The 13,199-nt window shown below is 44.1% G+C and overlaps 1 protein-coding gene across 2 annotated transcripts in view; it reads left to right on the top strand.

Moving 5' to 3' along the window:
- Nucleotides 1-13,199, top strand: part of FHDC1 (FH2 domain containing 1) — a 41,414-nt gene that overhangs the window by 7,518 nt on the left and 20,697 nt on the right. For both annotated transcript variants that reach the window (XM_059175297.1, XM_059175306.1), the window contains exons 3-4: nt 8,227-8,288; nt 8,964-9,066. In XM_059175297.1, coding sequence (XP_059031280.1) covers nt 8,227-8,288; nt 8,964-9,066 — 165 coding nt within the window. The remainder of the gene's footprint in view (nt 1-8,226; nt 8,289-8,963; nt 9,067-13,199) is intronic.

Raw genomic sequence — 13,199 nt, 5'->3', positions numbered from 1 at the left:
GTACTCTGTTTAGAAACAAAGTAAATTGAGAAACCTCTGCTTACTAGCAGCAGTACTAAGGAAAGAGATTGAGATGGAAAGGAAAGAATGTTGAACACCAAAAATGGAAAGTGCAGTGGAGGGGCCGGCAACAATGTATCATTTTTAAAATCTGTTCTACAGGAGCAGAGGCTATAGGTCAAAGATGGAGTGACTCGGGTAAGAGTGGGCAGGGCTCCAGGATGAAGTAGCACCCCTCTACATAATTGAATTCTCAAGCTGATGCTATTGACCTCTTTCCTCTGTCTGGCTCAGGAACAGGTTAACTTCTTTTCTCCATGGGCTCACTTGGGGGGATTCACTTGAAATTGGTGATATAGTTCCCTATTGAGATAGCCAGGAGTCTACGAATTATAAAACGCAGAGAATGCTAGGATTAGAATTAAATGTGAACTGTGAAATAAATCTGAGAGGAAGTCTTGAGGACAGCTCCTCATCCCCTTGCCCGCTGAACTCCAACCTTCCCTGTTCTTCCCTTTCTGCAGAGCCCTTTTATTTCTTAGTGGATCCTTTCAGTATTGGATGGAGCAAGAAGTCACTTCCTTAGTACCCTGGCCTTTGCCCCAGCTTCCAGCAGAGACTCCTTGCTGTACCGTAGGGCATTTCTCACCATTGTTTCCTAGCTCTCCTTACTGAATTTTAAGAATTTGGAAGGAAGGGGCGCCTGGGTGGCTCAGTGGGTTAAAGCCTCTGCCTTCGGCTCAGGTCATGATCTCAGGGTCCTGGGATCGAGCCCCACATTAGGCTCTCTGCTTGGCAGGAAGCCTCCTTCCTCTTCTCTCTCTGCCTGCCTCTCTGCCTACTTGTGATCTCTGTCTGTCAAATAAATAAATAAAATCTTAAAAAAAAAAAAAAAAGAATTTGGAAGGAAAGAATGGATGGGTACAGCGGGAAATGGAGTGTACCTCTCAGGAAACCACCTGTAACAACCAGAAGGGGGTCTAGCTCACAATACTGCTGAGTGGGCAGCTACCAGGTTAGAATGCATGGCCTCCCTTATAAATATTTTTATAATATATAATATAATATAATATATGATCTGATATGATGTAATATAAGTAAATTTATTTTGGAAAATGATAATTCCAGGGGCTGCTGGAACTCACAGCTTTAATTCATTTAAATTTAATTAATTTAATTTAATTTAATTCACAGCTTTAATTTAATTTTATCTGTTCTACAGATAAAAGCACTCAGGGAGGGAGGGAAGTAGCAGGGATAAAATACACATTACATTTACCATCTTAACTGCTTAAAAACGTGCTGTTCAGTGTCAGGAAGCTCATTGACATTGTGGTCCAACTGTCACCACCACGCCCCCACAGAACTCTTCCCATCTGGCAGAATTGCAGCTCTGTACCCGTTAAGTCCTGTCTCCTCATTCCCTCCTGAATTCAGCCCCACCAACCACCTTTCTGCTTTCTGTCTCTAAAAATTTAACCACTCTATGTGCTTTCTGTAAGTGGGATCATATAGTATTTGTTTCTTTGCAACTGGAACATTTCAGTTTGCATAATGTCATTAAGGTTCACCCGTGTAGTACGTGTCAGAATTTTAAGGCTGAGTGATATTCCTCTGTATATATACCACATTGTGTTGATCTTGTCATCCATTGATGGGTATGTGGGTCTCCACCTTTTGGCTATTGCGAATATGGTGCGATGAATATGGGTGTGTGACTGTTTTTTAACACTGGTAAGTCCTAATCTGAGAGAAGCTGCTAGAAGGAAAAATTAAACCACCATGACCGTGTGTCATAAGATAATCTAACTTTTCAACTCTTTAGAACTCAAGTAGGATGAGTAGTTTAGGTGGATGGATTTGAGTGTGTATTAGGCAATATCGCCACATAACAGAGGGTTATCCAGAATTATTTTTAATTTTTCATGCTATCCCCAACATGGTTAGAAGTATTATATATATAAAATATTTATAAATATGTTAATACTTATAAATAATTCATAAATAATTTTATATTGTATTTAATTTTAAAATATATATTAAAAATATAAATTAATAACTATATATGTGTATATATATATTTTGCAGTAAAAGAATACAGTACATGCTATTTTCTGCCCACATTAGACTTTCTCCTAAGGAAATTACAACTCAGCAGAGTGATAGTTTCACAAGGTCCAGAGATAAGTTTCCCAATTTACTCAGAAGGAGTAAATGGAATCTAGGGTTGAAAGTACTAGTTCCCACTCCCTGTCTGCGTGGAGTGGAAAATACCCTAACTAGCACGTTTGGCAGAGGGACCCATCCTGAGCCTGGAAACACAGGCCATGATTTGGAGGTTCAAGCACCTCAGGGATCAGATAATGTCCCTTTGAAACATAATAACCTCCTGCAAAAATGGCCTGCCATTATGTGGTTGGCTTCTACTTGAAAGGGCTTATAAAGCATTACAAATAAGTTTCATTATATTCCAGACAAAGGAGTTGCTGGAAGATAAGGAAGAGCTGGGTTCAGGAATGGCTGAATTTAGGAAGAACAACACTCAAGAGAGTAAATTGGAACATTTAGTAATGGGGAGGGGAGGAAAGGTTATGAAATATTACTAACCTTGTGTTTTTGTTACCTAAAAATTAACCTGAGGAGGCTACAAATGTTAAAATAATAATTAAACTGTAATAAAATAATTAGAAATAACAAAACTATATTACTGGGGATAGTAATAACCCAATTCAGCTAAAACTCCACCTTCTTTGCCGAGTTCACTGACCTCTTCCCTGAGATGTTTTCTGTCTGTCTGTCCCCACTGCTCCCAGCCCCTTCAGCATCGCTCACACTGGTCAGCTGGGTCTCATGTCTCCCACTGGAATCTACAGTGCTCTAAAGGAAGAAATAAGGTGCCTGGGTGGCTCAGTCGGTTAAGCACCTGCCTTTGGCTCAGGTCATGATCCCAGGGTCCTTGGATTGAGTTCCACATCAAGCTCCCTGCTCGGTGGGGAGTCTGCTTCTCCCTCTACCGCTCCCCACTGCTTGTGCTCTCTTTCTCTCAAATAAAATTAAAAGAAAAAAAAAAGTGACAGTCTTAGCTAGTTGATATCCTCTGAAGAAAATTAAAGCTAGCTGAGCTGACAGAACTGAACCAAGGGACCAAAGGGAGTGTTGATCAGTATGTAGATCAATATGATCAAAAGCAGGATTGACAATACACAAGATGAACAAGGCCTGAGGATGTAGTATAAAACAAGGTAACTACAGCTGATAACACTGTGTTGGGTAATAGAAACTTGCTAAGAGAATAGAACTTAAATGTTCTCACTGAAAAGGAGGAACCAAAGATGACCGTGAGGTGGGGGGAGCGGGAGTCCTTTCGCCGTGTTTACATATATCAAATAAGCATGATGCACATCTTAAATATCTTACATTTTATTTGTTAATTATACCTCAATAAAAGTAAAATAAAAAAGGAAAAAACCCACAAATGTTGGAATACATGAGATCATTCTCGATGCTGGCTATAGTAATTTTATAATTAAAATTAATATTACCTTATGAGAAATAACTAAAAGTCCTTATTAGGAGAAAAAAGCGAGGAAGGGAGGAGGGAAGGAAGATTGCTTTTTCTAATTTTCTGAACAGTAATAACTTATTCTCCCACTCCAATCTATTCTTTCTCAACTTTTGTGATGGTTTCAGTATGTTCCAGGATTCTGGGACATGCTCAATCCAGAACTATAGAACTAGATGAGTATTTGAAATACATTTGAAAGGAGGGGGAAAAAAAAGAAGCTTCAACTAGGTTTTTATCCCCAGCCCCACGGCCCCCCAGCCTCGATTCAGGCTGGAACATTTCCCATTTGGCAGCCAACCAAAATGAAAAAGAAAATGAAAACAAAACAAAACAAAAACATCAAAAACCAAAAGCTATGTCTATATAAGAGGATCCAGGAAGATTTTTTTTAAATTTTGCTTTTCCAAAATTGACATAGCCTTGAAATAACCACTACTTAGTGGTACTTAGAAAGGGAAGCCCTCTTTGACCTTTTGAAAGAAACGTGGCTTAACCATTTCTTCTGAGGACATCATGCTCAGTGAAATAAACCAGTCGCAGGAGGACAAATACCATATGATTCCCCGGGTGTGAAGTTTCCCAGAACAGTCAGACTCATAGAGATGGAAAGCAGAAAGGTGGTTGGCAAGGGCTGAAGGCAGGAGGGGGCGTTAGGACTTAATGGGTACAGAGCTGCAGTGCTGTAAAATGGGAAGAGTTCTGCGGGGTTGTGGTGGTGATGGCTGGACCACAATGTCAGTGCTCTTCCTGACACTGACCACTTAAAAATGGTGCAGGAGGAGGGCTCCTGGCTGGCTCAGTTGGTAGAGTATGCCGCTCCTGATCTCGGGGTCGTGAGTTCGAGCCCCACATTGGGGTAGAGATTACTTAAAAAAAATAAAAGTGGTTAAGGTGATAAATGTTCCATTTTTTTCCTTTTTTTTAACCACAACTAAAATACAAAAGCTGCTTCTTCCTTGAAAGACTATGGGAGGCAATTTGTGTAGGGGATTGCTTGTGGATGAATGTTCCGGAATCATAGAAGAAAAGAGGGGTGCTTAAAGGGTTGCGGTGGAACCAATCAGAGCCCTGCCCAAGTGCTGTAGTCTCAGTGTTTCAGAGGGAGACCTGACAGCCCTGGTCAGCCGGGCCGTGTGTGGGGACACTGGTTCTCCAGCAGGGCCACCTCCCATCCTAGTGGGAAGTCCTCAGAACCATGTGAATGGGGCACAGGACGTTGTATTTTGTTCCCTTGTTCTCCCAGGCTGGCATGACTCTTCGGTGGTCCTTGACGGGAAAGCCTGTGAGCTCTGTAGTACTCGGGCTGTCCCTGATGTGACAGGCCCTGATTTCAGTGGGGGTCCTGCCTCCCTGTCCTGCGGTGTCCAGAAAAGAAGATTCTGGTCGATTGGAACTGGTGGGCAGGGAGGGAGCTGTGTTAAGCCATTCTTGTTCCTGAGGCTGTCTGTTGTGGCCTGTGCCACCGGCACGTGCACAGTCCAGTGCTCTGGGGGATTCCAGAACACCAGCCAGTCCCACACACAGAGGTTCCTGAATTGCCCAGCTTTGAGCTGGCAAGCATTTGGGGAGTAAGATAAGCTAATTTGCATGTGAGGTGACAATCTACTTTAAAAGACTTTAACAAACACTTTTATAACACTGCCTTAGAAGGATCCAGTGTGACAGCCTGTGAGGAAGAATGAGCTTGCACGCTAGGCAAGTCAGAGGATGCCAGGAGAGAGCAGGACTGCCCCTGGAATGCTATCAGTTTTCCTGCTGTTTGGATGAGGCTCTGGGCTCTCTTTGCCCTAGAAGGTGCTCAGTGATGGCCAGCCCAGGCTATTCCTTAGGAGTATTGCTGAATTCTCTTAAAATATTTTTTTATAAGATTTTATTTATTTGTCAGAGAGAGCGAACACAAGCAGGGGGAGCAGCAGAGGGAGAGGGAGAAGCAGGCTCCCGGCTCAGCAAGGAGCCCAGTGCAGATGCAGGACTGACCTGAGCAGAAGGCAGACGCTCGACTGACTGAGCTACCTAGGTGTCCCTCTGTTAAACTGTTGGCCAGTTTCTGAAGCTTTGCTTCAAGTGGTGGAAGTAGCCACTGCCCCAGGCTGTAGCTGCTACCCCGAATCAAGGGGCACTCGTGATGGCAGCTCCTGGAGGCTGTCTCAGCTGTGAGAATAGGATTTCTATCCATCATCTCCCACATACAGCTCTGGAGTTGCCAGGGGACTTGGCCAGGCCCTAGGGGTGGCTTTCTTTAGATCTGCCCCCATTCCTGGAGTGGGTACCACTCGGGGAGGTGGGGGGAAGCCTGGCCCCTTCTCTCTATTCCTAGCGATATTCAAACTCACAGGAACTAGAGTGAGAAGGAACCTGAGAGACCCAGACTAGCATTTCAGTTCTCGTGTTGCTTTGGGAAAGGGATAACGTGACATCTCTGCGGCTTGGTTTCCTTATCTCTCAAATAGGAGTAAAAAGAATAATTTCTCCATCCCTTTTCCAGGAGTAGGAGCTGTGAACCTAGGTTGGGGGCATGGAGTGTCGGGGTCAGGGGTGGGGCGTGGAGCTGGGGGCGGGGGAGGGTGCTGCCATCCAGGGTTAAATAGAGCAAGAGGTGGTGATTTAATGAGAGAAATAAGAAAGAAGTTTTTTCCTCATTCTGGGTAGAGGTGAGTGCCGAGGGAGTCCTTTGGGTACAAATACTACTATATCAGTATACGTGTTCTTATTTGTAGCTTTTTAATTGATGGATTATAATATACACTTGTTTTCTGTCGTACTAAATTTAGATTCCTCTGTTTTGTATGCGCTTTCCCCTTTAAAGGGTGTTATGTTTGACAGGTTTTATTCTCTGCCCCTCTTCTCCCCTCCTTTCACACTGAGCTTGAACTGCTGTCCTGGGTAGGTTTCCCATAAGGAGCCTGCCCTGTGCGCCTGGGAGTTTATTTTATGGCTGGTAGGTGATTGCAAGAACATGAAATAAACCCCCAGGATAGTAAATAATGTGATTGTTTAAGATCAGCCTTCAAAAGAAGGCAGCCACACTCCCGTAAAAATTTAACCTTATAGCCAGGAAGTGCCATTAAATTTGGTTAACAGTTCTCGCTGCTGCTTAGAAACTTACAAGCAGACCTAGAGAACAGGAATTTAATCTGAAACCTGATTCGCTTTTGTTCACAAATGAATCACATACATTTGGAAAGGAAGAGAATCATAACAACATTCCTGTTTTAGCTAGTCTCCCTTTACCAAAAAACAGTTGGAAAAAAAAAACAACAACAGTTTTAAGCAGTGTTAAGGTGATCTTTTCCTCCATGTATCTTGGATGTTCCCTTCCAGAGAAAGAAATGGCTTCTGTATGAATGTTTATGTATGTATGTATGTATGTATGTATGTATAAAGATTTTTATTTATTTATTTTAAAGATTTTATTTAAGAGAGAGCGAGAGCACAAAGGAGGTGAGGGGTAGAGGGAGAAGCAGACTCCCTGCTGAACAGAGAGCCTGATGCGGGCTTGATCCCGGGACTCCTGGGCTTTTGGACTCTTGGACCCCGGGATCATGACCTGAGCTGAAGGTAGACACTTAATCAACTGAGCCACCCAGATGCCCCGGCTTCTGTTTTTAATAACAACATCCTCCCCACCCCCTGCTGAACAAAGTGTCTGTCTAATTTCTAGTCTGATAAAATGCTGCCTAATTTTTCATTTTGAACAGCTAAAACCTATGGTAGCTCAAATCCGGTTTCAACAGTAAATTCGAATGGCACCATATTTCATTAAGTCGAAGATGCTGTGCATTGTCAGACACATCCTGATTCCAGTGATGTTAATATGCATTGTTAGACTCGGTGAAATACAGCACAACAATTTTCCTTTTTAAATTCTGAGTAAATAAAACGTAGAAGACTTTTTTACCTTCCCCAAAGGACAATATATGAAGGGCACATATTCTTTCTCAATGAAAAGAAATATATCTTTTAGAAAAAAAATTAATTTTATTACATTTCTTAAAATAACAATACTGGTTCTTCTATACCCCTAAAGCAGGGTTTGGAACTCTACAGTTGCTTGAGTTATTTTTTGCTTTCTTAGTTCAAATCTCATATGATCTGACTATGCTAACACAGCTGTTTTTCAAATTTGAGCTTTTAAATGAAGTCTATATTATTCTAAGAGGAAATAGCTAAATTTAAACAATTTTAATATACATTGTTCACTAATAATTATATAAGATAAGGGGCGCCTCAGTGGTTCAGTCAGTTAAGTGTCTGACTCTCAGTTTCAGCTCAGGTCATGATCTCAGGGTCCTGAGATCGAGCCCTGAGCAGGCTCTGCACTGAACATGGAGCCTTCTTAGGATTCTCTCTCTCTCCCCCTGCCCCTCCCCTAGCTTGTGCACACACACCTTCTCACTTTCTTTCAAAAAAAAAAAAAAAAGTTAGGCAAGATTAAAATAGATATGTATAGTTAACGAAATAGATCATTGCAGGAAGTTTGGGGAGATGATAATATTTTAAGATTTGCAAAACTGTGTTAGGTGTGCTGATTAATAACCAGATTTACACACTGGAAGTTATTCTTTCATAATTAGTGTTGTATTTTGATAGGTTTTACTTCTCTTCTTCCCTCCGAAGTCTTCTCATTTGTAATAGTCTTCTGTATGTCTGTTCTTTTCCAGATTACGGTCTTGGATGCAAAACGGAGCATGAATATTGGGATATTTCTTAAGCAATTTAAGAAGTAAGGTTTTTGCACACATTTGCAACTTTAGGCATATCCCTGGTGTCAGCATCAGTCTGTGGGTGTGGCCAAGCTGAAAATTCAGCTTCTAAGATGAGCGAAGTTCATTCCTCATACCTGCCTACCCTCCTTCAACACACGGCGTGATGAGTGCGCCAGTGCCTGTCGCTCTCTGCTCTTTTCCTGCATGGGAGCATAACCTAGTGGCTTGAAGTCCAGGCAGAGCTGCCTGAGGGCATCTGTTCAAGCCTGTCGTGCCGGGGAATTTATGAGTTCATCTATAGTGTTGCCCCTCATCGGAGGCTGGACTGGTCAGAAGACAGTGGTGAAATGCCAGTGTTCCAAAGTGGAGAGGAGAGGCTCGCCAGGGTTCCACACCAAAGGGGATTGCTTTTCTTCTCCCAGAGAAGACTCCTATGGTTTGCTGCCACTTTCCGCTTTTCTGGGATGCCCAAGGGTCGGCTTCTGGGTGTAGGGGCCTCTGGGCTGTGTGTTGGGACCCCCGCTTTCCCTGGCATTGAGTCTCCTGTGATTGCTGACACAGGACGTCCCTCCGACTGGGAAGAAGGCAGGATGGGCAAAGGGTCAAGGTGATTTGTTTTAGTTTCCACTGACTTGTGTTTCTTTCGCACTCCAACAGACATGAAATGGAATCTAATTAATTACCTTTTCCAGGTCTCCTCAGTCCATCGTAGAAGATATTCATCAGGGAAAGAGTGAGCATTATGGATCAGAGACCTTGCGAGAATTTCTTAAGCTTTTGCCGGAGTCAGAGGAGGTGAGGAATTTGGCACAGGAGTTTTAGATGGTAGGAGTGATGATCAAAGCTCAGTATTTTTCAGAGTGTCAGAACTCAATCTGGGAGGGGCCCTCTGCTACCTAGAGCCAGAGTCTTCTCATATCCAAGTAATAAAAAGTGACTTAGCAGAGAGAGCATAAATTGTGGAGTTAGGGAACAGATGTCCCCTTGCTTGGGCAAATTTCCCAACTCTGCTGAACTTAGTGTTTGCACCTGTACAGTGAGGGTTTGCTAGGATGCCGAACCCTTAGTTATGCATCGGGCATGGTACCGGGCACAAGGGACCAAAATTAAATTTGGTTTCCTTTTCCATCACCAATGACAGTTTTTGCTGAGGCCGTATCTAGGTTATTTTATAAATATGTCTACCTTATACACACAAAAATAAAAGGAAATCACTTTTGGATAAAGATGCTTTAAAATTTTGGAGAAGTAGGTAAACTGCTAAGAAATGTTGTCTCTGTAATTGACTTAAAGGGGGAAATTGCTGTGATAGCGGTTTAGTACTGCAGTATAAAGTTAATCATCTTTTTGGGAGGACTGAATTAACTGAGCCGTTGAATGGTTGGAAACTTTGTAAAATCTTACAAAATTGTAATACTGCCTTTTATTTCTAAAAACGGGAACCCTGAAAATTTTTAGTAAGAAATGACATGAATATATGTGCTTGCAAACATTTAAATAATGTGAAATCTTACAAAGTAAAAAGTTTAAGTTACCCTTTTACCCACACTGCTGGTTCTTCTCTTCCCCATCCCACTCTTCTTCCCACACATAATTTATGGCATTTGACTTTAGTGCCATAAATAACAAGAGGAGTATATATCTGTACTTCTTCTACATCAATCTGTGATAAACTTGCAAAGCCAACTCAAGGGTCATACTAGGTAACTGAGGATTCTAGGTGTATTTGATAATCTGAACCTCTCTCTCTCTGTCAGCTTTTCTGTTTGCAAATTAAGTGTAATTTACCTAAGTCAAGATTAATTACCAGCATTTATTAATGACCATAAAGGGTCTTGAAGTCTTGAGGGAAAGGTATGTTAAATCATAATTTACCTTGGATCTTATACACTGAACAGCCCTTAGTCTTTTTTAATGTACAGAATGAGAGTTTCAGAGTTCTTTAATTAGGATAGCTAGGGTTTAATTAATTTGGATTTTAAAAAGACAGTTGTTCTTGAAATCTTACTCCCCTTTCGGCTTTTTTTTCGTGCCTCCTCCTTAGGACTTGGTGCTGTGCTTACTCCTGCCTGACCTCATGCCTTATTTCAGTGAGGGTCACATTTGAGAGCGCGTGTAGACATGTTCCAAAAAGCTCTAAATTTCTAACGAAAGGGACATTGGGCGGGGTTGGGGGAGGCTGCCAGCTTCGTGCCGCAGTGAAGAGGTGGGAGATTAAGTACAGGTTTTCCTAATACCTTCATTTCTAATTTTAAATTCAGGGGTGATTAGAGAATGCAAAGGCTGCAGAGGCCTCGGGGATTTTTCAAAGAAGCAACTTAGCTGCCAAGCCTCCATGTTGTTGAGCTGGAGGGGTGGCGCATAATTCAAGGGGGGCTGTTAATGGTAAGACGACTGAAACCCACCCGAGTGCTGCATTCGCTCCCCACCAGTTAGCCAGCCCCGGAGACAACGTCCTGCTGGGATGAGACAGAGCCCTGAGACTGCCACCAAGCCAGAGGCAGCTGCTTCTCCTGTCCCCCTCTCCTGCTTCAGGGTCTTTTTTTTTTTTTTTTTTTTTTTTTTTTTAGAGAGAGAGGTGAAGGGCAGAGAGAATCTTTTTTTTTTTTTTTTTAAAGATTTTATTTATTTATTTGACAGAGAGAGATTACAAGTAGGCAGAGAGAGAGAGGAGGAAGCAGGCTCCCTGCTGAGCAGAGGGCCCGATGCGGGACTTGATCCCAGGACCCTGAGATCGTGACCTGAGCCGAAGGCAGCGGCTTAACCCACTGAGCCACCCAGGCGCCCGAGAGAATCTTTTTTTAAAAAAATATTTTATTTATTTATTTGACAGAGAGAGAGAGAGAGAACAAGTAGGCAGAGAGGCAGGCAGAGAGAGAGGGGGGAAGCAGGCTCCCCGCTGAGCAGAGAGCCCCCTGTGGGGCTTGATCCCAGGACCCTGAGATCATGACCTGAGCTGAAGGCAGAGGCTTAACCTACTGAGCCACCCAGGTGCCCCCTGCAGGGTCATCCTTAGCCTGAATACCCGACAGGCTTGGTCACACTTCTTGTTTACATTACCGACTCTGGGCTTCAGCTCACCACGCCCTCCACACTCAGCTGGGAGCTTCCTTCAGCGGGAACACGCTGGCCATCTCCAGGGCTTCTTGGCGCCCCTCCCTGAACCACTGCGGGGATCTGCGAGGGCGTCTCTGTGCCTGTGGAAGCCACCTTCTGACAGATGCCTGCTGCGGGGACCCACGGGCCTCACTCTGAGTGCCGCGTGGTCCCCAGAGCCACCTGGACCAAGGCCAACCCCCAAGTCTAGGGTAGAGGGTGGAGGATAGGGATGGGGCCAAGGGGGAACCAGGGCCAAGTGAGAGAGGCTTAGGAATGTGGCAGAAATATGTTAATAAGTGCACCAGTGTCTGCGTAACCACATGTCGCTAAGCTTGGGGTGTCATGTTCTGTGCTCATTTTTCGCACAGGAAGGGACTGAACATTGACGGAGCATGTGTGTCCCTGTGTTCCAGGCACTGGGCAGGGCAGAATGCAGTCGGGCAAGATAATGGGATCAAGTGTGTAGTCTGGTGTGCCTGGCACGTAGAAGGTCACTCCGTTGCAGCTCTGATGATCTGGGGTGCCTTTGCCACTGAATCTTCTCAGCCACATTGTCAGGCAGTCCTCAGGGTACAGATGGGAAACTGAGGCTCACGCAGCTTCGCTGGAACTCCGCTCCTGTGGCCCATACTCAACAGGCCAGAGGGGAAAGTGGATTTGCACGTGATTCATCTGACCCCAGCCCGGTTCCTTCTGCGGCACTCCGCCGCATCCCTTTGAGGAAGGAAGGGCAAAGGTTCTCACAACCCCACCCCGCACCACCGGGGGCCTCCCTCCAGCCCTTTCATCGCCCCTGCTCCAGAGCGAGCAGCGGGCGAGTGTCTGTCGCTTGAGCGATACTGTCATCTTATCAGCATGGTGAAAAATATGAGCGGAAACAGCCCTTTTCAGTCGTGCATTCTCAGCTGACAAGCCAGAAGAAGGTTAATTTGTTTTCAGGATTTCTCTGCCCTTCCCCACAGATCTTTTATCGGGCATGTTTTTTTTTTTTTTTTTTTTTCATTTTGCTCTACATGTTTGCACGGTTAAAACTTGGAGAGGAAGAAGGCAGGCCCAGAAATAAAAGCCCTGGGAGGGGGTTCTTTGCCCTGAAAAGTATTCCTGTGGGCAGAGAGGGGACAAGGGAGAGGCTGGTGCAGGAGCGGGGTGGATGGTCAGAAGGGAGCCCAGATGCAGCCTGGGAGTCCTTCCCTCCCTTAGGGGTGGGGCCCCACTCCTGTGTCACTTTCAGCGACCGAGGGCTGGCTGGAAGGGGGTAGAAATTTCCTGTTGTCTCAGGCAGCAGGTTGGTTGCCTCCTCTGACATTTTTATCCTCTCCTCCCAACCTTCTATACCAACTCTGCCTCTTGTTGGGGAGAAGGACAGGGAGGAAACCCCAGGGTATTCTCTTGGGTGAACCTTTTGGTGGGAAATCTTGCTATTTCGAGATCGTGCGAGTGGGATTAGATGGGATGAAGGTGGTCTCTCCTTGGGAATGTGTACGTCTTAAGGAGCATGCTTTCTGCTGTTAGGACAGACACCGGGCACAGCCAGGTCATAACGAGAGTCCCTTGGCTCAGCCAACAAAATTATGCCTAACAATGTGTGATAAATGCTTTTTGATGATGACGAGAATGTACAATAATTATAGGGTTTGTTCACCTCTCTTTTTTACCTCCCTACCACTGTGAAGGTACAGTAATCCCTCTTAATGAACGAGTCTCATTTTGAAATGGAATTAACGACTGTGTACATGGCATTTAAATTAAATACTATCTTTCCATCACCATGCTCTTGAAATCCATAAACATTTTCAGCTCTTTATGTAAGTGAAGGAGATTAATCATTG

Source organism: Mustela lutreola, chromosome 1 (genome assembly GCF_030435805.1).
Source record: "Mustela lutreola isolate mMusLut2 chromosome 1, mMusLut2.pri, whole genome shotgun sequence".
NCBI lineage: Eukaryota > Metazoa > Chordata > Mammalia > Carnivora > Mustelidae > Mustela > Mustela lutreola.
Note: the sequence above shows the minus strand (reverse complement) of the source record. Positions and strands in the feature narration are given on the sequence as shown.